This window comes from Camellia sinensis, chromosome 8, assembly GCF_055761805.1.
Source record: "Camellia sinensis isolate YWXY chromosome 8, ASM5576180v1, whole genome shotgun sequence".
Taxonomy (NCBI): Eukaryota; Viridiplantae; Streptophyta; class Magnoliopsida; order Ericales; family Theaceae; genus Camellia; species Camellia sinensis.
In genome coordinates, this window is record NC_138968.1 from 13,235,722 (window position 1) to 13,259,192 (window position 23,471).

Below are 23,471 nucleotides of genomic sequence, written 5' to 3' on the forward strand. Positions count from 1 at the left end.
CATTACAAGCAGAACTGTTTAGAAAAACAAAACTTATAATCTGGGATGAAGTTCCTATGCAGCATAGACATTGTGTTGAGGTGGTTGATCGCACACTTCGGGACACTTGTGATAGTGAAAAACCATTTGGGGGTATCACTGTTGTCCTTGATGAAGATTTCGACAAAATTTACTAATTATAACCAAAGGAGTCCGTGAGCAAATTGTGAATGCATCATTAAGACACTATTTTCTATGGAACGATATACATGTTTTGTCTTTAAATTTGAACATGCGCTTGAATCATACAAATCTTAGAAATGGTAATTTTGCAAAATTCTTGATAGAGGTAATATTTCTTCAAACTTTTTCTCTATTACATGGTGTTTTTAAATTGAGAAAATACATTTATGTTTATGTACTTTAATTGATTTTAGATAATATTTTATTCATTTATTTTTATAAATAGATTGGGACCAATCCTCAAAAAATTGTTAAGCTTCCATCAACAATACACAAATGCCAAGATCTAAAAGACATAATCTAAGTAGTTTATTCGCAACTGGATGTAGCAAAGGCATCGACTGCAACATTTTTAACTGAATGTACTATTCTTTATGCACGGAATGATGATGTCAATACTATCAATACTGTTGCATTGAATATTTTTCCTGATAAAACATATACTTATCTGGCAGCAGACAAGATGTCTGAAGATGATGAAATTAATCGTACTATAATAAATAAATATCCTAATGAGTTTTTAAATTCATTAGATCCTCCTAAGCTACTAGCCTTTAAGGTAAAGTTGAAAGTGGGTTGTCCTATAATGTTATTAAGAAATATTACACCTAAAGATGGACTGTGCAATGGCACAAGATTTATGGTTTCCATATGCAATATTCGCATAATTGAAACTCAAATTTTAACTGGAGAAAAATTTGGCAATTTGGTATTCATACCAAGGATATCCTTGACACCGTCTTCTTCAGGAATGCCTTTCTAAATGACAAGACGCCAATTTCCTGTTTGATTGACATATGCCCTGACTATTAATAAATCTCAAGGACAATTTGTGAAATTTGTTAGAGTTGATTTGTGCACACTAGTGTTTAATCATGGGCAACTGTACGTGGCCTTATTTAGATGCACATCTTTTGATCGTATAAATGTCCTCATTCCCAACAATGAGTCAGATTCTACTACAAATATTGTTTATCTTAATTTTTTTTTTATAGTGTTACTTATGGATCAAATCACTTTTGTTAAAAGGTACAATTTATTTATTGATAAATTTGCTTCTATTGATTACAAATTTTTATTTTAAAAATATTTTACTATATATGCCAACTTTTGTAGGATTAGGTTAAAAAATATATGGAGCTCAAAAAGATAAATACAACTAGATTGCTTCGATGGGGATGTAACAAGGTAATTTCAATTTGAATGTGTTTTGATATATATATATATATATATAGATTTTCTTTTATCAATATACTAACTTTTTTATTTTCATAAATTAGTAGATTGTCATGCATGCTCCTCACTGGAGATACATACAAGTTGATACAAAAATTTTTTGGAAAGTGATGAAACCCTCCTAGGAATTCTAAGAAAGGACAAGTTTGAAGATTATATTTATTTTTGTAAAAAGCATACATATGTTAGCTACGATCTAAATTTTTAAAGTTTCCTAACGATGTGAATTTTATTATTTACAATAGTTTTATAAAACCTTTTATCTATGTGAAATTTATAACCAAGTTTAGATGTAAGTTAGATAATATTCTTTTGAATTATTGACTTATGCTATGAGTTTGTTTTTGTAAATGTAACACACTAAGTGATATAGTTTTTTAATTTATTTTTTATTTTTTCTTCCTAATATCCTCTTGAATTAGATTAAAGAAAACTAATCATATTTTTATTTGGTTGAATTTGAATTTTTGCTTTCATATATATTTTTATCAGAAAGGGTGTTGCTTTTATATTAAGTTAATAATTTATTTTCATATAGGATTGGATTGTGTACGTATTAATCTATTTAAATAATTGTTCATTACACAATTTTTATCATTTTTTTTTATGTATTGCAAAGCATGGCTAGTGTGTTTTATTTATTTATCATTTTTTTTTGTATTGTAGAATATTGGTTGATGTTCTTAATTTGTTGTTTTGCATTTTTTTTGTATTACAAAACATTGGTTGATGTGCTTAATTTGTTATTTGGCATTTTCTTTGTATTGTAGAGCACCGGCTGGTGCTTAATTTGTTGTTTATTTTTTTCTAAGCACTGGCTGGCGTATTTCGTTTGGTTTTTATGATATGTTTATGTGTTGTAGGACTTACATTTTATTATTTGTTTAAAATCTTACATTTTTGTTGCGCTTGAATTTTACGTAGCATTTATGTGTTTACTTTTCACTATTTTGTTTACCTATAAATTTTGAAAATCTATGTTTAAATTGATTTATTTACCAAGTAGCGTACAATTTATTTATTTTTTATTTATTTAATTTTATGCACTGTAAAGTGACCACCAAACCATAAAAATTGGTAGATTTCAACCATTAGATTAAAATTGATGCAAAACTATAGGCATGAGATCTCTCTTATTTGTTTCAACCAAAACTCACTCTCTAAAAAAATTTGGAATATAGAAATTTATTTGGGTACTGTTATTGGCTGGGGTAATAAAGTGCTTATTTTCTGTTGCAAATTGCAGGTGGGTTAAAAAAATAAAAATACTACAATAGTAAATATTTGGTGATATGGTCTTTGTTTGCATTTGTGTCATCACTATTTTCACGTTTTCTTGATAAATTGTAGTAATTTTCATCATGCCTCCACCACTGCTAATCATATACACCGCCATTTTTTGCCATTTAAATTTTTGTTTAACGAACAAAAACGCATCTTTTTTTTGCGTTGAGAATTTAAGTTCAAATACTATATCAATCACAATGATATTATTGAAACTTGCTTATTGTTAAAAATAAAAATTTCTAGCAAAACTTATTATTAAATTCAATTGGACAGTTTTTATATGTTTATCGTTAAGTTTGCAGTACAGATAAGGAGGGTCTAATTTTTTTTATTAAGTTACATCTCTCTAAATTTTATAATTTTGCAAAGTATTTAGATTGAGTGGATTAAAAAGTGAAAAAATATTGATTAAAATATTTAAAAAGCTCACTAAAAATAATAAAATACAAATTAAAAATTAAAAAGTTAAAAACTGATTTTGGAAACTCCAAAACCAAGTAAGCTTTGGATTTTAAATTTATAAAAATTATTTTTAATATATACAACCAAATAAAATTTAAGTTTGACAAAAAATCTAATTATAAAATTTATTTAAAAATTCAAAACCATACAAATCATTTATTTATATATTCACCTCAAAATTTTTTTTTATAACAAATTAAATAAATTCTATTTTAACTCAATATTATTATATTTAATTACATTTTCATTTTAACAATAGTTTCATCCTACCTTCAAGCACGAATATATATATATATATATATAGTAATAATTTTGTTAAAATTCCCCCTTTCAAAATAAAGTGTATATGGACGTTTACCTGGCACCCGTGCAGTGTTTTGGTCAGCCCATACCCACATCATCAGCATCATAGAACTCCTTTAAATCATAACCGTGCGATCAAAATCTGATGAGTCTACCTCCAACGGAACAGCTACAATTTACTACACACCAACCCAACCTGTTTGGCTTCCTTCCTTCCATATAGGACAGACAAAGTGGACCCCAAGCAACATAAACCCAAAAAGTGGACCCCACACTGCAGTACATATCTATCTTGTTTCACAAAACCCAGTATAGTATAGCATACAGACTAGTAGTGATACTGTGTGCTGGATTCTCAAAATCAAAAAAAAAAAAAAAAAAAAAAAAAAAAAACCATCAAAGTGGGAATACAAAGCAACTCAACCAATCAATTCATTCATTCATTCATTTCTATTCTACTTTAAATTCAAAATTCAATTCCATTTTATGATTCTATGATGGGTTCCAAAATCCCCTAATTTATTTTCTTTCCTTTAATGCGGTTCGTAAATGCCATTTAATTGTTATGTATACGCTTCATTTGTGCTGTTGTGTTCTAGGGTTTTTTGATGAAGACGATGAGTAGAAGAAGTTCAACTACGGATGCAAAGAAAGGAAATTGATTGGGTGAGTTAGTGGTTTTAGGGCTCATGAAGACGGCGGCGAGCGGCGGTGCTGCGGGGGTCAATATGCCGGAATCGCAACAAAATCCGGCGGCGGCGGAGATGTTGGTTGAGGATCTGTTTGGTGGAAATGCTGGTGATAATCGAGGTCCGAACCAACTTTCCGTCGAGAATTACGGTTTGTTTGGAGGTGTTGAGAGTTCGGTGGTTGGGGATGACCCGGTTCTGGCTTGGTTCAGTGAATTCAACGTCGAGAATGGCGGTCCTGTTCTCTATGATGGGTTGATTCGAACCCAATTTGGTGGAAATGAAGTTTCAATTTTTGGGGGTGAAGGAATTCAGGGTATCTCCGGCAGAGCCCCCGACGGAGTAGCTAGTCTGAACCCTAATTCTGAACCATTTCAGGGACCCTCCGGTGAAATTGTAGGTACAGAGATCGGTCTTGGCGGCGAAGGAGGTCATGGTCAAACGAAGATTCTTGATGGTGGAGAAGTTCAGCGGCTGTTTGGCATACCCATTGAAGGCATTAATCAGTTTGGGAACCCCTCTGGTAGCAAAGAAATTGAGGTTGTTGAGAAGAAGAAGGATGGGCGCGGGAGGCCTAAGGGTTGGAGGAAAAAGAAGGAAATTCATGAAGGATTTGGAGAAATGTCAGTTGAAGTTGCTGTTGGTAATGTTGAGGGAAATGAGGTTGCTAAGAAGAAGGATGGGCGCGGGAGGCCTAAGGGTTGGAGGAAAAAGAAGGAAACTATTGAAGAATTTGAAAAACCGTCAGTTCAATTTGCTGTTGTTAATGTTGGGGGAAATGAGGTTGTTAATGTTGGGGGAAATGAGGCTGTTAAGAAGAAGGATGGGCGCGGGAGGCCTAAGGGTTGGAGGAAAAAGAAGGAAACTCTCGAAGAATTTGGAAAACCGTCAGTTCAATTTGCTGTTGTTAATGTTGGGGGAAATGAGGTCGTTAAGAAGAAGGATGGGCGCGGGAGGCCTAAGGGTTGGAGGAAAAAGAGGGAAATTCATGAGCAATTTGGAGAAATGTCAGTTGAAGTTGCGGTTGTTAGTGTTGGTGGAAGTGAGGTTGTCAAGAAGAAGGATGGGCGAGGCAGGCCAAAGGGTTCAACGAATAGGAAGAAAATTGGACGAGGCAGGCCAAAGGGTAGCAAGAAGATAATTCCTCTGGGTGAGGAAAATGAAGGAATGGGTTGTGAATTTGGAAGCGGTGTTGACGGTGGAGATGGGATTGTTAAGAAGACGGATGGGCGTGGGTGGCCCAAGGGTTCATACTCGAAGAATGAAAAGAAGTTGATTGTTGAAGCTAATGGGCCTGGTGATGGAGTTGAGGATGTGTTACATTGGGTAAACAATGAAGAACCAATTATTTGTGCTGATGTAGATGTTGGCGGAGATGAGAATGTAGCTTGTGAGTCAAAAAGTGAAAACCCAATTCTTTCTGCTAATGGAGATTGGGGTCAAGTGGCTGAAACTTACATTGGAAATGATAAAGGAGAGGAGAATGTAACTGCAAAACGAAAGCTTGGCCGACCAAAGGGATCTACGAAGAAGAAGCCGCGGGTAATTATTGTTGGTGAAGTCTTGAATTGTTCTAACAAAGAGGAGCAAGGTTTGGTTATGAACAAGGATGCTGGGGAGTTATTGGTCCAATCTAGCACTACTCAAAAAAAATGTGTAGGAAGACCTAAGGGGAAGAGAATTCATGGAATTAAAGTTGCCGTTAATGCTGGTGTAAGTGCTATTGTTATGCGCAAGAAGGGGCGAGGCAGGCCAAAGGGTTCAACGGGCAAGAAGAAAATTCTTCCATCTGAAGAAAATCAAGCAATGCCATGGGGATTTGGCAGCAGCATTGACAGTGGAGATGGCATTGTTAAGAAGAAGGATAGGCGAGGGCGGCCTAAAGGTTCAAAGAATAGAAAGAAGTTATTCGTTGCTTTTACTGAGGCTGGCAAAATTGTTGGCTTCAGAAATGATTGTAGAGAGGTGGACCAGCTTTCCAAGATTGAGACTCAAATGGCTACTGATAAAGAAGATCAGAGCCAGGATGATGGATTTGCTCACAAAAATGATGGCGGATTTGGGGTTGTGTCTCATTGTGTAAAGGATGAAGATCCAATCATTAGTGCTAATGGAGATGCTGGCACCCAAAACAATCATGGCGGAGATGAGAATGTAGCTTCTGACTCAAGAAGTGAAAAACCAATTCTTTCTAGTAACGGAGATTTGGGCCAAGTGACTGAAACTTCCAATGAAAATGATAAAGGAGAGGAGAATGTAACTACAAAGCGAAAGCTTCGCCAACCAAAGGGATCTATGAAGAAGCTGAAGACGCCGCGGTTAATTATTGCTGGTGAAGTCCTGAATTGCTCTAACAAAGAGGAAAAAGATTCGGTTACGAACAAGGATGCTGGAGATCTATTGGCTCAATCTAGGAGTACTCAAAAAAGGCGTAGAGGAAGACCAAGAAAAAATGTTGATGAATGTTACAAATCCATGAACACAGATGAGGAAAAATCCACGGAGGGCTTGGTGAATTCCGGATTGTCAGTGAGTTCTTCCCAACTTATTCATCTCTTCTTGATTTCTAATTTGGTCAAGCTTGTTTATATTTACTTATGTAATGGATGGAAAATTTAGGGGTCAAGGGCACATTATACTGAACCTGAAAAATTTAGGGGTTAAATGTCATCCAAAATAGTAAAGCTGAACAGGAACAATGCCAAAGGCACATTATGAGCTCAGATTATTTGACAAAAAGTGCCTTTTTATAAGCAAGATACAGTCCATACTGTGGATCTAATGTTGGAACATCTAGACCTGACTTAATATTTTAGTTACCAGTTAATTCTGCACCAATGGAAACTGCCAGTTGTTTTCTCAACAGGCTTTCCAATTGGACTAGATTCCAGACCACCACAAATAAAGCTTAAAGATTACTGAATAATTTCCAATAATGTATAATCCACATCCTACATGGACATTTATTAGGATACTAAAATAGAAACCTTTTCCATTCAGAAAGAAATATTTGGGCATTGAACGACAACCATCATCGACTTGGAACGCAATTGGGGATAGGCCATTATAAAAATTTGCAAACTGACTGCAATAAAATATAATCAATACACCCCATGTCATCAGTGCAAGAAATTTGTTTGAGATGCATGCTCATATCTGCAAAATGTTCTTTGAGTTTATCTTTGTAAGTTGTCACACATTATTTTATATGCTTTTGCAGTGGCTTGTATTCTGTTATGTTCTAAGAAGCATCGATACAGACATGGTTCACGACAATTTTGAATAAATCAGACAAACACTATGGGGATATGGCAAATTTTTTTTTTAAAAAAAATAAATATATTTCCATGTATTTTACTGTGACTCCAGATTGGTTTTTCTGAAATTATAAAAAAGAAACTCACAAAGGTGTCTTGAGCATGTCTAAACACAGGACGCGTGTTTGTGAAGTGTCCTCAAAGTGTACTGCAACAAATAGTAATTAAAAACAGTAACATGCCTTCTGGCCTGTTCGCCATGTGGACATCTATGAAGCACGGACACAGATACGGGACACAGTAATTTTCAAAAAATGGGGACACAGACATGGTGAATTTTATTTTATTTATTGTTAGAATTGATGTATAAAGAGAAATAGAGAATTGTATTATTGATTGATATATTGATATTTTTTGTCTATTACAAATGGTTCCTTATATAGATGTAGGTGTAGTGGATGGTGTGTAGTGGATGGTGATAGTGGTGTAGTGGGTTAGGTTTAGTGGAGTAGGTGAGGTGGTAGTGGTGTAGTGGGTTAGGTTTAGTGGAGTAGGTGAGGTGGTAGTGGTGGTAGGTGATGGTAAATTCTAACAGCCCCCGCAAACTCAAGGAGGATAGAAACTAACCAACTTGAGTTTGAAGAGAAGAACAAAACAAGAAAATACATAAAAAAAAAAAAGGATAGGAGACATTGTATGGTCGTGTCAGACCGTTGGTGAAGACACTGTATGGTGGTGTCATAACGTTGTAGATGACACTGTATGGGGGTGTCATAACGTGGTAGAGGACACTGTATGGTGGTGTCAGACCGATGTAGAAGACAGTTTATGGGGTCATGTCGGACCGTTGTAGAAGACAGTTTATGGGGTCATGTCGTACCCTTGTTGAGGCCAATCAGTATACTCTGAAGTCATGCGTGGAAACCATGACGGCGGTCACAAATTTGTCGCACCAGCTGCAGAGCAGGACAAATGAGGTGCAACAGTTAAACTCCCAGCTGGCTCTGCTCCAACGCATGTATAAGGATGCGCGAGCAGAGATTAGTGTGCTAAAGGCGGAAAATAAGGAGCTGAAGCGGAAGGCCACCGTTATGTTCCGATTTGAAGGGCCGCCATATGCTGCAGTGGAGGAGCAGGGAGTAGTGATCATGCCCAGTGGAGTGGGAAACACGGAGGCAATACCGGCAAGGGCCGCTCAGGACGGAAGCAAGAAGAAGAGACCGGCGGCAGAGTAGAGAAGAAAAATCCTGCCTGTGGATGTGGTTGTTTTGTGTGTTTTTTTTTTTTTTTTTTTTTGGGTGTAAAATGCTGATCGGGGTTGATCCCGTCATGAAAAAAAATGACAAGTTTGTGGAATGAAAACCGAGGTGGGTGTGAATGGTTTTTTTTTGTTTTTTTTTTTTTTTGTTGAAAATAATAATAATAATAATAATAATAATAATAATAAAAAAAATAAAACGAAGTGGTGGATCAGCAAGAGTTGTGAATCAGCAAGATTTTTTTTTTTTTGTTTTTTTTTTTTTTTTGAAAATAAGAATAATCATAATAAATAAAATGAAGTGGTGGAAGCCAGTGGAATCCATGAAGGCTAGTATAATGTTTGGTAGTGGGGAAAAGAATGATGGGTAGGTTGAGTAGAGAATAAAATAAAAAGTGAGTTTAAAGAAAGTGAGGGACGTGGGCGGTGGATGAACAAACAAATAAATAAATAAAGGAATGAAAAGAAAAAAATAAATAAAGAAAGAAAGAGAGAAATAAATAAAGAAAGAAATAAATAAATAAGTAAAGTTGCCCTTTTCCCTCTGCTGCTGCATGTGGGAGACAGAAGCATGTGAGTATGTATTCATCTCCCAAGGCATGCCGTGTGATGCTGAGAGGGAGAGCTTTTTTTTTTTTTTTATTTTATTTTATTTACAAAACCAGCTGGATATATAATGGCCAATATAATATATCATACTATAATAATATAATATATTATAATAGAACATATTGCTTACAAAACCAGCTGGATATATAATGACCAATATAATATACCATACTATAATAATATAATATATTATAATAGAACATATCAGCCCACAGAACTTAGAACCTAGGTCCATCAATACGCAGAAGCATTTGCAGGAAACAGCTCTTAATCACGTGAAGAGTGTAGGACTTCTGGGTGATGGCTTTGGTTCAACTCCGGAGATGTGCAAAAAAAAAACCTGATTTGGGTGGTCACTAAAATGCAGGTTCTGGTAGAGCGCTATCCTACTGGGGGTGATGTAGTGCAAGTAGACACTTGGGTAGCTGCATCCGGAAAGAATGGTATGCGGCGTGATTGGCTTGTTCGTGACTGCAGAACAGGGGAACTACAGAGATGCTATCGACGAAGGATTTTTGAAAGCCTTGGAATTGGATCCAAATAATGATTCTGTGAAAGAGAATATTCGGGTGGCAGAGCAAAAAATTGAAAGAGGAGCAACGAAGGTCAGAACATCATCAGAACTCGAGTTCAGGAAGTCATCAAGAATCAAATCAGCAGCGGCGGTGTGAAGGCTCGGCCGATGTGACGAAGAAAGAAAGAAGAGGACTAATAGCAGAGTTCTTCAATAGTGAGGAGAGGAAGATGAAGTTACAGCGGAGTCAGGATATGTGTAGAGGTCCGGCGGGCGGCCAAGGCGAGGCTGCCGCCCGCCGGTGAAGCGGAATTACTAGGTTCTCAACCTTGCTCTGATACCATGTTAGAATTGATGTATAAAGAGAAATAGAGAATTGTATTATTGATTGATATATTGATATTTTCTGTCTATTACAAATGGTTCCTTATATAGATGTAGGTGTAGTGGATGATGTGTAGTGGATGGTGATAGTGGTGTAGTGGGTTAGGTTTAGTGGAGTAGGTGAGGTGGTAGTGGTGTAGTGGGTTAGGTTTAGTGGAGTAGGTGAGGTGGTAGTGGTGGTAGGTGATGGTAAATTCTAACATTTATTTTTTTATATTTGTGTGTGTTATGTAGATTCATATTACATTCATTCTAAATCAAAATTAACAAATACTAACATAATAACATTGATTCAATAAATATAACTACTACATTTAAACAAATTAATAGATCGTCCATTCACAAAAAAGCCATAATAAATGATAACAAGACCTACAATGAGAAGGAGAAAACATTCAATATCTAACAATATTCTTCACAAAAGTACTAAATAAGAGGCAAAAGAAAAAGAAGAGTAGCCCCGCTGAGTCCCATGCTGTGTCCCCATATGGACACGCGTGTCTCCTACAAAAAAATCATTAAATTAAAGGGACAGGCCATCTGGCGTGTCTCATATGTGTCCCCGGTGTGTCCCTGTGTCGGACACCGCCACGGCACTAATTTTGGAGTGTTCATGCTTCATAAGTGGACACACATGTCCCCAGCTTGTCAGTGTTCTATAAGTGTCCGACACAAACACAACAGCCATTTTGAAGTATCGGTGCTTCATAGGTTCTGTTATTCTATTTATGCAAATTACTAGTAATAAAAAGAGAACATTTAAAGCTTAAATCTTCAAAGGGAAAAAGTTTCCTCCCCAGAAGAGGGAAGAGCCAAAAAAAGGAAAAGCATAACTAACTTTCTTTCTTTTAATAATTTTTTTTTATTTTTTATTTTTTGTTAGTGAATTTTTTATTGTTATATTGAAAAAATAGTTTCCAAATGTGATTATTTTAGATTATGCATTTGCAGATTTTCTTTCATTCTAATAAGGTTTCTGGTTTAGGATGCTAACAGTTGGAGAAAAGAGCAGGGAAGCTTGATGTGTCACCAATGCTTGAGGAGCGATAAGAGTCGTGTTGTCTTTTGTTTAAATTGCAATAGGAAACGCTATTGCTATGAGTGCCTTGCAAAGTGGTAATGCGAAATCCTAAAGCTTGCTTGTTAGTAAAACTATTTAAACTGATCTCAGTCTTTCTCAAATTTGGTAGAGATGGAATGTATAAGATATGAAACTAAAACTTTATTTTCTAATTGTTTGAATATAATTATTTTCTTTATTATTTCAAGCTTAAGAGCTAGACAATGCAAGTAAATGGTCTGACTGAGTCCATTTTGCAAACATTTAAAAGGGCTGAATAGGGTGCTGCTAAATGCCCCCACACCCTAAAATTGCTTCCTACCTTTATTTTTTTTTTGGAGCACCCATCATACTCCCAACCCTACCCTCTCTTTGGAACCCCACCCTGCAACCCTTCTTTCAGCAGCCCCCACTGGCGACCCCCCACCCCACTGTAGACCCCCCTCCATAGCCCCTCTCCTCCTCGACAGCCCTCTACCCCTTTCCACCTTCATCACCAACCTTATCTATCTCAGCCCACCTCTGGCGCCACCCCCTTCTTTTTCTCCCTCGCCGCGATCCCCTCCCTTGCAGCGAACTCCCAATCCAGATCTAGATCTGGGAAGAAGAAAGAAGAAGATCTAGATCTAGATCTGGATTGGGGGTGTGGGGCATCAGGAGGGAAAGGAGGCTGGGGGAGGGACAAGGGTGGTGGGGATGTGCTGGAGAGGGGTGGACGGGGGGGTGGGGATTGGCAGGGAGGTAGCTGGAGCTGCTGGTGGCGGTGTGTAGGGTTGGGGTAAAATTGTAATAAAAAAATGGATGAGATGGTGAAAGATGTGGGGCCTATTAGCTGCTCCTGCTGAATATTTTATATGCTGTGTACAATCTTTTGTTGCGGATTTTTGTTGTCAATATAAATTGGGTATATCTAATTGTTGTATAAATGTTTTGAAATGCATGAAATAGGTACCCAGAGAGAACAAAGGAGGAAATTGAGAAAGCATGCCCATTTTGTCATGGCAATTGTAATTGTAGGGCTTGCCTTCAAGCCGATGTAGTTGTGAAGGCATGTTACTCCAATTTTTATTTTATTTTATTTATTTTTAAAGTTTCCTTTTTATTTTATGTATCTTTACCTTAATGCAGTTTGCATAATATTCAAAACAATTTGGTTGTAATAGGCTAGTCTCAAAGAAGCAGATGAGAATATCAGATTGCAAAGATCGCTTTATTTGCTACACAAAACTCTGCCTCTTCTCAGGCACATCCAAGGAGAACAGAATTCTGAGCTAGATGTGGAAGCTGGCATACGCGGTACTGAAAAATTTAATATGATCACTTAAGATGGAGGATACCCATTCTTTGTGTATAATTATGGTTAGAATATTTACCAGTGTGTTTCTTTATTTTGTTGTGCAGGTATTCAATTGACAGAAGCAGATATAGAGAAGTCTATACTTGATGAAGATGACAGAGTCTACTGGTATTTATCATGCTCACAATGGGTGTTCATTTAAGGGATAGCTGTTTTGTCATTAGTGTTTTAGCATTTGTTGTCGGTGGCCATGGGTCAGACTTAATGCTTGACCTTTCACAGTGTGTGGAATGGAAGCACCACAAGCTATCTCATAGTCATTGTTAGCTGAAATCCAGGACAAACCAAGTATTTTGCCACCTTGTATCAATTTTATTTTCACTTACACATACAAAAAGATTTGGTTTTTGACAGCGGCATTAGCAGCATGGTGGTGTCATCCTTTTTTAACTCTAAGATTGTTGCTGAGGCCATTCAAGGAAATCTTGGTTTTGCTTTAATGTAGTCGTTTTCAATATGAAATTCATCAAATTTGTGTCTTTACACTTTTGAATGCAAGGCTTTACTTTCCAAACTCAGACCATTGGTCTAAAGGTATTAATGTTTGGAGGTTGACATCCTTAAACTGAATTCACAGGGCCTACAGGCATATATACCTTTGTTTGAATGAGTTGTAGATTTTTGATGTGATAAAGCTCAGTTTCATGGCATACTTCATGAACGCAACTTTCTGTGACTTTTTGCTTGGAGCTGACATTGTATCTAGGTTATTTGTGTACTAGAAAAGCATGATTTACATCTTCCAATGCTATATCTTGTTTGATAGGATTTATTTCTTTAATCACTAATGCATTGAACACTTTAAATATCGTTAGTAGCTCTTTAATGCATTAAATACTCATACATTGTCATACAGAAACAAAATCTGCGTTAAGTTAGAAGATTGAACATAAGATGTTCATCTCTGAAGTTGATGATTAATTGAAAAATTTTCAGCAAAAAATTATTCCTAGATCTCTAGCAATGTAGCTGAGAACATTTGACACGGACAGTTTTATTCATTCGGTATTACAGTGTTTCATTACATCGACACACACTAGTGTTCATTTAGTGGGGAGAAAGATCCCATATCATCAAATATTTAACCTACTGTTGCATTTGCTACCATCATGTTTTGGTGGCTTTAAATATTATCCTTTATCTATCTGAGACTTGGAGAGATTGTTATCTTTTTCATGCATCTTGCTATAGCTGATTTGTCATAAAAAAGTTCTTAGATTCTCTAGAGAACATTTTTTTTGGGTAAGTTTCTCTAGAGAACATATCTGCTCTTTCCAAATTTTTATTCATAATGATGAAAACCTGTAATCACATACAAATTCTTATTCAACAGTGACAACTGCAATACATCCATTGTCAATTTCCACAGAACCTGCCCAAATCCTGATTGTTCATATGACCTGTGTCTCAATTGTTGTCGAGAACTCAGAAAAGGTTTTCAGCCTGGAGGTAATGAAGCAGAATCTTCAATTCATCAGTTGCTTGAACGATCTTATGGTCATGGTATGGACATGAAGCCAAAGAAACACGCTTGGGAGGGCCAAGTGACACTCCGAGAAAATGATTATCAAGCTGATATGTATGGTGACTTTCCCGATTGGAGCGCAAAGATGGATGGTAGCATTCCTTGCCCTCCAAAAGGACGTGGAGGTTGTGGTGCTGGAATATTGGCACTGAGACGCATCTTCGAAGTTAATTGGGTGGATGACCTAATTAGGAGTGCAGAGGACCTTACAATCAATTATCAGGCACCAGATATTGATTTTTCTCAGGGATGTTCGTTGTGCTTTCCTGTCAGATCTGCAGGAGGTGATGGGAATGATTTTGGAGTAAGGCAGGCATCTTTTAGGAAGAGCAGTCATGATAATTTTCTTTACTGCCCAAATGCTGATCACATGGAAGATAGTGAGTTTGAGCATTTTCAAATGCACTGGATGAGAGGCGAACCTGTCATAGTTAGAAATGTACTTGCAAAGACTTCTGGTCTTAGTTGGGAACCAATGGTCATGTGGAGGGCTTTCAGAAGTGCAAAAAGAAAATTGAAAGAGGAGAGCTTTTCCGTTAAGGCCATTGATTGCTTGGATTGGTGTGAGGTAGGTGTTTGATTCATGCAGGTTTCTCCTTTTCTTTTGTGCTTTCCACTGCCCATTTATATTTTTTTCTCTAATGATGCTTAGCATATCTCATTAGTAGCCAATGTTCTTGCTACTTTGTTCTTTCACTATCTCTTTTCAATTAAACATATATAATCTAACCTGTTGTAACCATGCATCTTTACACAAAATCTTGAACTTAAAAAATCACAACTACAGTGTGTCTAATCTATTATTTTGTAAATTCAAAGATGCATTTGAAAATTAGCTAAGGAAGAAGATGATGAGTATTGTGTTTTTGTGCATGATTGTGCCTATAAGTTTAACTCTATGGATTGAAATTAACAATGTTGGGTTTGCTATAGTTTGTACATTGATGAATCATGTAGTGTGTGTTTTGCATTTAGCAAGTAACAGAATCTGTGGAATATTCTGGCTGGTGATTTTACTTATATTTTTTTTGCTGAGCATAAAGCCCTTGACAGAGTGGAATGGCGAAAAATGATTCATGTAGCGAACCCCACTTGATTGTGACCCGAGGTTTAGTTTGGCTTGGCTTGGTTTGGTTTGGTTTTAGCTAAAATTTTTCTTTACTTGAAAATCATGATGGAATTACATATTTTATTCTTGTGCTGCAGGTTGAGATTAACATTCACCAGTTCTTCAAGGGCTATTTAGAGGGTCGTAGGCATCAGACTGGGTGGCCTGAGATGTTGAAGCTGAAGGATTGGCCGCCAACAAATTCATTCGAGGAATGTTTGCCAAGGCATGGTGCTGAATTTGTTGCTATGCTTCCCTACAGTGATTATACTCATCCCAGATCTGGTCTTCTGAATTTTGCTACAAAGCTTCCTGATGGTGCTTTGAAGCCAGACTTGGGGCCCAAAACATATATTGCTTATGGATCTCCAGAAGAACTTGGTAGCGGTGATTCAGTGACTAAACTTCATTGCGACATTTCTGATGCGGTACTTATTCATTCTGAAAAACTTCTACTTGAATTTTCTTGTTAGTCTTGTTTAATACTGTAGCCACCTTCATGATTCTCGCATCATGTATTTCCTCCTCACCTTGGCTTTTAACATATTTTGACTATATGATGCAAATAAAAAATCTTGTAAGTGAATGCATTTGTATTTTATTGATTGGATAATAGATAGCGCATAGCATAACCTCATACAATTGCTTTCTATGTTACGTGGACTCGGGTGTGACTATCGGGTACAGTTGTGTGTTCAAGCATCAGACCTTCCTAGACCCTAAATTTTAGGATATTGGGAAATTTATCCAAATGTTGGTATGGGAGCATTTAAATGTATTGTATGCTTTTCTGACACGAGATATTGTAAATTATTAGGAATGTACGTACTTGAATTTAAATGGGATTTAGGGAAAAATGAGATTTCTATCTTAGGGATTTACATTGATTCATGTCCTGGTTTTGATCATGCTTGCAGATTTTTTTTTTTTTTAAACTTATTCACTTAAGTTTCCTCATGTTTATGCTGCTGTCTTAAGTTCTCATGAAAGAAAGTGCAAATCCAACTGCTTTCTTTGATCAGAATCTTCTATTATGTTTGTCTGATCTTATTAACATTGCGGTAATTTGTACATGCATTCTGTTGATTTCAACTTATATTTTGGACATTCTCTTCCTATATAGATCCAGTCTTCCAAATTCCTATTCCTGTCCTGTTACATAACGACAAATTTTAAGCTATTCTACCTACTATTTCATATCGCAAGGTTATGATATGTTTTCTTTTTAAATGTCTGTCTAGGTTAATGTACTGACACACACGGCCAAGGTGAAGATTGCTCCACAGCGACAGAAAATCATCAAAAAATTGCAGGAGAAGTATGAAGCTGGAGATTTGCCTGAGCTTCATGGTGGAACAAACGATGTATTGGGCACACTTGATAAAATGCTACCAAAGCAATCTGACAAAGTTGAAAACATGGGTTTTGAGTATGCGGAGAAAATGGACATCAGTGAGATGGATGCTTTCTTGCCAGAAAATTTGGAGAAATTGGATGAAGAACATGACAAGAGAACATTGCCCCTGTTAGATTCCATTGGTTTGGGAACACACACTGTTCAAAATACTAGTGGGCAATCTGTTGGAGATTTGAATACAAGGGATCAGACAAATGGCATTTACATGCATGCATTGGAAGAATCCAGGTCAACTTTTCCAGAAAGACATTGTGAAGGGAAGAGTGATTTTGATATTGTACGCCCTGAGTTTCAAAGACACTCATCATCACTTCACAGTGGTCAATGTGATATATTGACCAACTTTGTTAATGGGAATTCATCTTTTGTCCAAAAGTGCAGTGGCAGACACATGGATATTGCTGATAGGAATTCTTTATTTGACGCAATAAATGCAAACACCATCTGTCCTGCAACCGAACGATCATGTTGTGCTCAAAAACATGATACAGAAGATGCTTTGGTTTTAAGAGATCTGCTAAATCAAGATTATGTTGATTCTTCTAGCAATCAAAAATATTGTCAACCGTGTGATCTGCAGACAATGAATCGCATCAGTGGTGAAGATGCTAAGGAGGCAGCCTTTTTGGGCAATAGACTTATCAGTTCAGCATCAACGAGGACAAATTCTGTTCCACTGGATGATACTTTTCAAAGCAACAACTGTTCAGAGGTCGTACAACAAGGAAGTGCCGTTTGGGACATATTCCGTAGGCAGGATGTGCCCAAGTTAATTGAATACTTGAAGAAGCATTGGAAAGAATTTCGCCACATCAACAATTGTCCTGTGACTTCTGTCTGTATTGTTTCTTGTTAGTGTTAGTGTTCAACAATACTAATTTAACTTGAGTTTCTGACTTGACTTTTTACACTTGCCTTAGGTGGTTCATCCTATTCATGACCAGACCTTTTATCTGAATGAGAAGCATAAGAAACAGCTGAAGGAAGAATTCAGTAAGAAATTGCTTATCTTCACAACCTTTTTTAATATATGCCTCACATTCATTTATCATACTGGCTTTCTTATCCAGATATAGAACCTTGGACATTTGAGCAATACCTTGGAGAGGCTGTGTTCATTCCTGCAGGATGCCCGCATCAAGTGAGAAACAGACAGGTGAAGTAACTCCTTTGCTTTCGTCTTTCCTAGTTAATGTTTCAAGTCTATGATGCAATGTTCATTTCTTGGGGATAAGTTTATATTTTCAAACTATACTTTTGAACTAGTTCCATAAAACCTATAAAGCCTGTCCTTTAATCTATGTCTCAGAAAAATAAAATCAGAAAATCCTATGACAAAGGTGGAAACTTTCTTTATCTACATTCCCATTCATTTTTAGTTCATTATTAACCAACTTCTCCCCTCTTTGCAAGATCAATGCAGGGACTTACTGTTCTCTTGTTTCTTTTCCAGTCCTGCATTAAAGTGGCCCTCGATTTTGTATCCCCTGACAATGTCCAAGAATGCATCCGGTTGACAGAGGAGTTCCGATTGCTTCCAAAAACCCATAGATCTAAGGAAGATAAATTGGAGGTACATGTACTTTGCATTATCACCCTGTACTTTGCATTGTAAGTAACTTGATTTCATGGTGTGAATAGGGTTACCCATTTCGTAACATCTTGAGACAATTGATGATTTAACACAAGTCTATATCTTACCAAACAAAACATCTGTTGATCTCTACATTCTGGTTATGCTGTGTATTAGTTTGTTAATCAGTATGCTTGTGTATTTTGATTGGTAGATTCTATGGATATATGTTTAATTAGGCTGAAGCATTAGGATAGTTCAAACCTTCCCTAGTGGATATCAACAGTTATCGTATCCTCGTCATCTTAAAAAAATATACATGAGCAATGAAAGCGACCATGTAAATCAAGTTTTTATCATGACCAATTCTTTTCTCTATTTAAATATGATACTCTTTTTATCAGAATCATATACAAAATGTAAATGTTGCAAACAGTACAAAGTTGGTTTCTTGAAAATGCGAGTAAGAGTGCTTCTTTCAGTTCAAAGCCTAGTTTTTTATTTTTGTATTGCAGACACATTATATCCCTGGTCTTCATATCAAAGATTGAACGTATACATAGTGAATGAAAAACTAGATTCGTTTTTCTCTGAAGTAGGTGATAGAAAGCCTCCTAACATATGTTATAAATGGACCATATCATGAATTGGGTTGACAAAACATAAAAGGGCAACTGATTTCATCTTTCAATTTATGAGTGATTATACATACTACCTGATTATCTGGTAATTCTTTTGAGGACATATATATAAGCATAGCATAGAAAACATCTTTGATTCAGGGAAAATCTTGAATTTACATATTTAATCAGAGGTCACATGCAATGTAATATAAACTTGGTGTGCAATTTGGGTGGACTCAACCCAAGTCCAGCCTGAATTTTTTTAGGGCTTGGGTAACATGTTTTTGAATGCACTGAGGGCTTGGATAGAGACATCAGGCAACCTAAAGCCTGAATTATATCCCATATATCATGTACACAAGTAATACAAAAGAACCCTATTTTTTATTTTTTGCTCACTCAAAATGACAAAGACCACCACAACAGTGCATCATTTCTTCTCTATAGCTTTTTCTCATCATATAAATTATTTGTTTTATATGTTATTAATAATTTTATTAAAAAAAAGTGTGCACCCCCCCCCCCCCCCCAAAAAAAAAAAAAAAAAAAAAAAACACAAATTTATTGGTAATTCAGGCCTAGATTGAGTTAAATTTATTATTGAGTTTAGGCAACTCTCAGCACGACTTTGGGCCTGGGAAGCCTCTCAACCCACCCGAACTTACCTGAGTTGCACCCCTAACATAAATAGTGATGTTTCACACAGTCAATTCTATCTGTTTATAGGTGAAGAAGTTGGCACTGTATGCTGTAAGTGTCGCTGTCAGTGAAGCCAAAAATCTGATGTTGAAACTCGAGTAAGATTTCTGTTGCTTTTAATCTCCTTTTACCTGCACTTGTTTCCATGTTTAAATGGCTTCTAAGTGTGACATCTGGTTGTGAGTAAAATGTGATGTATTTTGAATGCATAATCGCAATATTGGTTACTGGATCCAATTCAATACCATGTACTGTAATAGGATGAAGAATGCTGATTGGTTAAAAGTGGTTTTATTTATTTCATGGATAAAAGGTAGTTGCTTTGAGCATATCTATGTCATGAACTCAACATTTGATAAGTAGTCTATAACTTGAAATTTTGTCATACTTCTAACAGGAGCAATATGAATTGTGTTTATTAAGCATAATTTATTCACTTAATACCTTCAGTTTTTAACTGTTGAATTGGGTCATCAAATACTACGTAAAAGTAACGATGATAAGAGGGTGTACAAGTTATGGTTTAACCAATGAATCATATGGATTACAGCCCTACAAAAAATCTCAAAGAAATATAAATATATATATATATATATATATTTGAAATGATAGAGCAGCACATATTGGTTGGTGATTTGAAAAGCCACATTCAAGAGTTTTGAACACATCCCTTCACAACAAATTAATATACGTCAGACAGAACAAGAAAGTGCATAGGTTTGTTTGTGAAAGCAACAGAAACCTTTCGTTATATGTAGAATATGGACGAAATTGTTTTTTTTTTTTTTCAAAATTGTTCATTGTTCATCATCTATCTTCTTTGTAAAAGTTTCCAGTGGCAATCTTGCAGCTCAACAAACACAGTGGGGCAGGACGAGTCACAAGACAAACCAGCTTTTTGTAACTGAGGGCTCTCATTATTGGTACAGCCACAACTGAAATTAGTTCAATAGCTGGTGTGAACATGTTTTTTTTAGATGCCTTTGGTATGTAATAGGCATCGGCAATCTTTGCTGCGCACTGCCTTGTATTGTAAAATAGCATAATTTAGGTAGATGATGTTCTGTTATTATCTATCTGGTCTGCATCCAACTGAATTTGTAGTCTTTTTGGTTGATGCTTTTAAAAATCTTAACTTTTGGCTTTTCAACCATATGACAAAAGGGTGGTGTAAATAGTTTATTAAGTAAATGCTCAAGAATTTGTGGTCGTGTTGTTTCATCTTTGTGAAGCATTTTTGAGGAGCCATATCATAGCAGATGTGAATCACAATTTGCCTTTTTGAAATAGCATGCATGCTTGGGAGCCATCTTCATGTATGAGCGTTCGAGACTCATTTTCAAGTTAAATTACCCATTGAAGGTAATGCAATATTCGCTTTAGCACACTTCTGAAAAATAAAGATGCCCTGCAATTAAAGTTAAGCTTTGTAGCTTGTTGCTGAGAGCAGGCTATCAATGTTTGAGGACATAGGAAACCTTAGCAGGGATTTGATAATGGAAAGTAAGTATATAACATTAGACAAAACCACCCGAACTCCCCTATCTCAACACACTTGCTTGGTTCTCAGGATACTTGATTGGAGCTTAAGTTAAGAATTCCCCACCTTTTTTGTGTTTTTTTGAACATAAGACTTCCCCTACCTCAACTCACGGCCTTGCTTCTCAAAGGTGAGGAAGAAAGGCAAAAGTACTACTTCGTTGGAAGAGTAGGTATAATTGTCCGGATTACAATCAAGATGAAAGTGGTTAGTTTAAATGTTTGAAAAAAGATTCTACAGGAGGTCATAACAAGAACAAGAAAAAAATTGAAATTCATGATTTGGTAAATAAGTCACTAATCGGCATCCAAACTTGTGAGGGGCTGGCAAGCATATGTACCAAGCCATTCTAGGGTAACCAAACAAGCAAAGACAGCTTACGGTTGAACCCGGTCCCAAAGAGTGCATTCTTCACTTGGGCCTTTTGGGAATCAGATGATGAGAGGACCAAGGCTAACGATTGTATGGTGGTTGATGTATATATAGCAAAAAAAATGATATACTTTCATTGCAACGGCCATGTTTATGAGGAAAAAATGGGCGCTTAGACGATATATCTAATTCTAAATTCTTTTTGTCCAAAGAGCGAAACGCTTAAATAGTAGGTCTTAAGGACATTATTCTGCGAAATGACCAACCTGCCGAAAGAAGTTCATGGGTTATTTGTTTGGAACAATTCTGTTCTTATCTGTTCAGATTATGCTCCTCACAATCAATTTGCTCTCTCTGTCTCTCTTCCCAACCCTACGAAACCCCCCCCTCTTTCTCTTAGGTCTTGTCTCTTTCCTCTCCGATGCCACCATGCAACATAAGCATCTCTAGCTCAGCCGAATCCTTCGCCGGTGGTTCAAACGCCGCCACCGCAGTCTATAAAGGAACCGGTGCAGCCACCTCCTGTGTCGTTGTCTTCCTTGTATTTGCTCAACTTCGATTCCTTTCCCCTGAAGGACTACGATAAGCTATGGAGGATCGTCTCTGCCTCGGTTAAAGGTTTCACCGAGATGTGGCCAACTTCGGGTCTAGATCTGAGGCCAACTTCGTCGAGAGATCGGTGTTGGTGCTGTCGGCAGGAGTCAAGGACCAGACGAAGAGTGAAGTCCACCAATTGGAAGACCCCATCGCCGCCGTACCTGTAATGGTGGTGGTGGATCAGTACTTTCTGGCATGGCATTGGAGGCGGAGGTGAAATTTCAATCTGCTGGTGATAAGAATTATATATATATGCACACTTGTGATGATAATCATGTGACCTCTTTTGTGTTTTTTGTTCATATATGACGGTCCTATTGCTACTATTTATTGAAGATTTGCTATTTCAATTCAAGCAATCATTAATCATACTGGTGGCTTTTGTTTCGAGGGATTGAGGGTGTGGTTGGATTATTAATTTATTCGGATTAATAATATGTTGTTTGGTTTAAAATTTTTACATTAGATTATCAATTCTAAATTTATTAGATTATTGTATCCCAGGAAGGATGGGACAAATGGGAAAAAAAAAGTAGTATGAGATTAGATAGTATTTAATTATGTATTATATTTAGTAAGATTTAAATGTCTCAATTTAAAAATAAAATTATTTTATTTAATTTTTATTGATGTTTTATATATTTAATTTTTTTACATCATCTTTTATAGATATTTTATTGATACTTTATTTTAAAATTTTGTTTATATTTTATTAATTTCATTATTTAAATTTTAATAGATGTTTTATTTAATCTTATTATTTTTTAAATAAATTTATTTAAAATTTTAATTAAAAAATAACATATATTTTTATTGATATTTAATTTTTAAAAAATAAATTTATTTAATTGTGTAAAAAATAAAATAAAATAAATTTTTATTTGATCTAATTAAAAATAATTAAAATATTAAAGATATATTTAATATTATTATTACTTAATAAATAATTGAAAATGGTAAAATAATCATTTGAACATTTATCCTTTTTCATAATATCTCAAACAAACTTAAGATTCATATCCTATCTAACTAAATAATCTTTTGTTGACATTTAATTTCATGACTAAACAAACATGGGATGTAAATCTAACCCAATCAAATAGTTCGGAGATAATATATCTCAAAATTAACATTCTGGTAAATTCCAATCATTCCTTATCCAGTCCGTCCAAATAAACACACCTATTTTGTTTCTTGTTGATATTACTCTACTAGTTGTTGTTTGTTTGATGATAAGCATCTAAAATATGATCTCTGGTTCGGAACAGTTGATTCCTTTTTTGATCGATGTGATCAGAATATGTAAAGTTACTTCTCTGAATAGATAACTAGCTATGTTGATCATCTCCTGTGGTCTTTCACTTTCAAGTTATTAAAAT

At 35.9% G+C, this 23,471-nt stretch overlaps 1 protein-coding gene across 2 annotated transcripts; it reads left to right on the forward strand.

Annotated features, from left to right (window-relative positions):
* The first annotated feature begins 3,796 nt into the window (after positions 1-3,796).
* On the forward strand, positions 3,797-20,804 carry LOC114280817 (uncharacterized). Of its 2 annotated transcripts, none has more exons than XM_028223218.2 (13): positions 3,797-6,728; positions 11,207-11,337; positions 12,230-12,329; positions 12,445-12,577; positions 12,683-12,746; positions 13,972-14,731; positions 15,370-15,699; positions 16,513-17,523; positions 17,609-17,681; positions 17,759-17,844; positions 18,142-18,261; positions 19,611-19,681; positions 20,434-20,804. In XM_028223218.2, the coding sequence occupies exons 1-13, from the start codon at positions 4,200-4,202 to the stop codon at positions 20,489-20,491; spliced, it is 5,466 nt and encodes a 1,821-aa protein (XP_028079019.2). In that variant the 5' UTR covers positions 3,797-4,199; the 3' UTR covers positions 20,492-20,804. The 2 variants fall into 2 exon arrangements, with proteins under 2 accessions (XP_028079019.2, XP_028079020.2); XM_028223219.2 differs by having other exon boundaries at positions 3,797-6,724; positions 11,218-11,337.
* Positions 20,805-23,471: the final 2,667 nt, after the last annotated feature.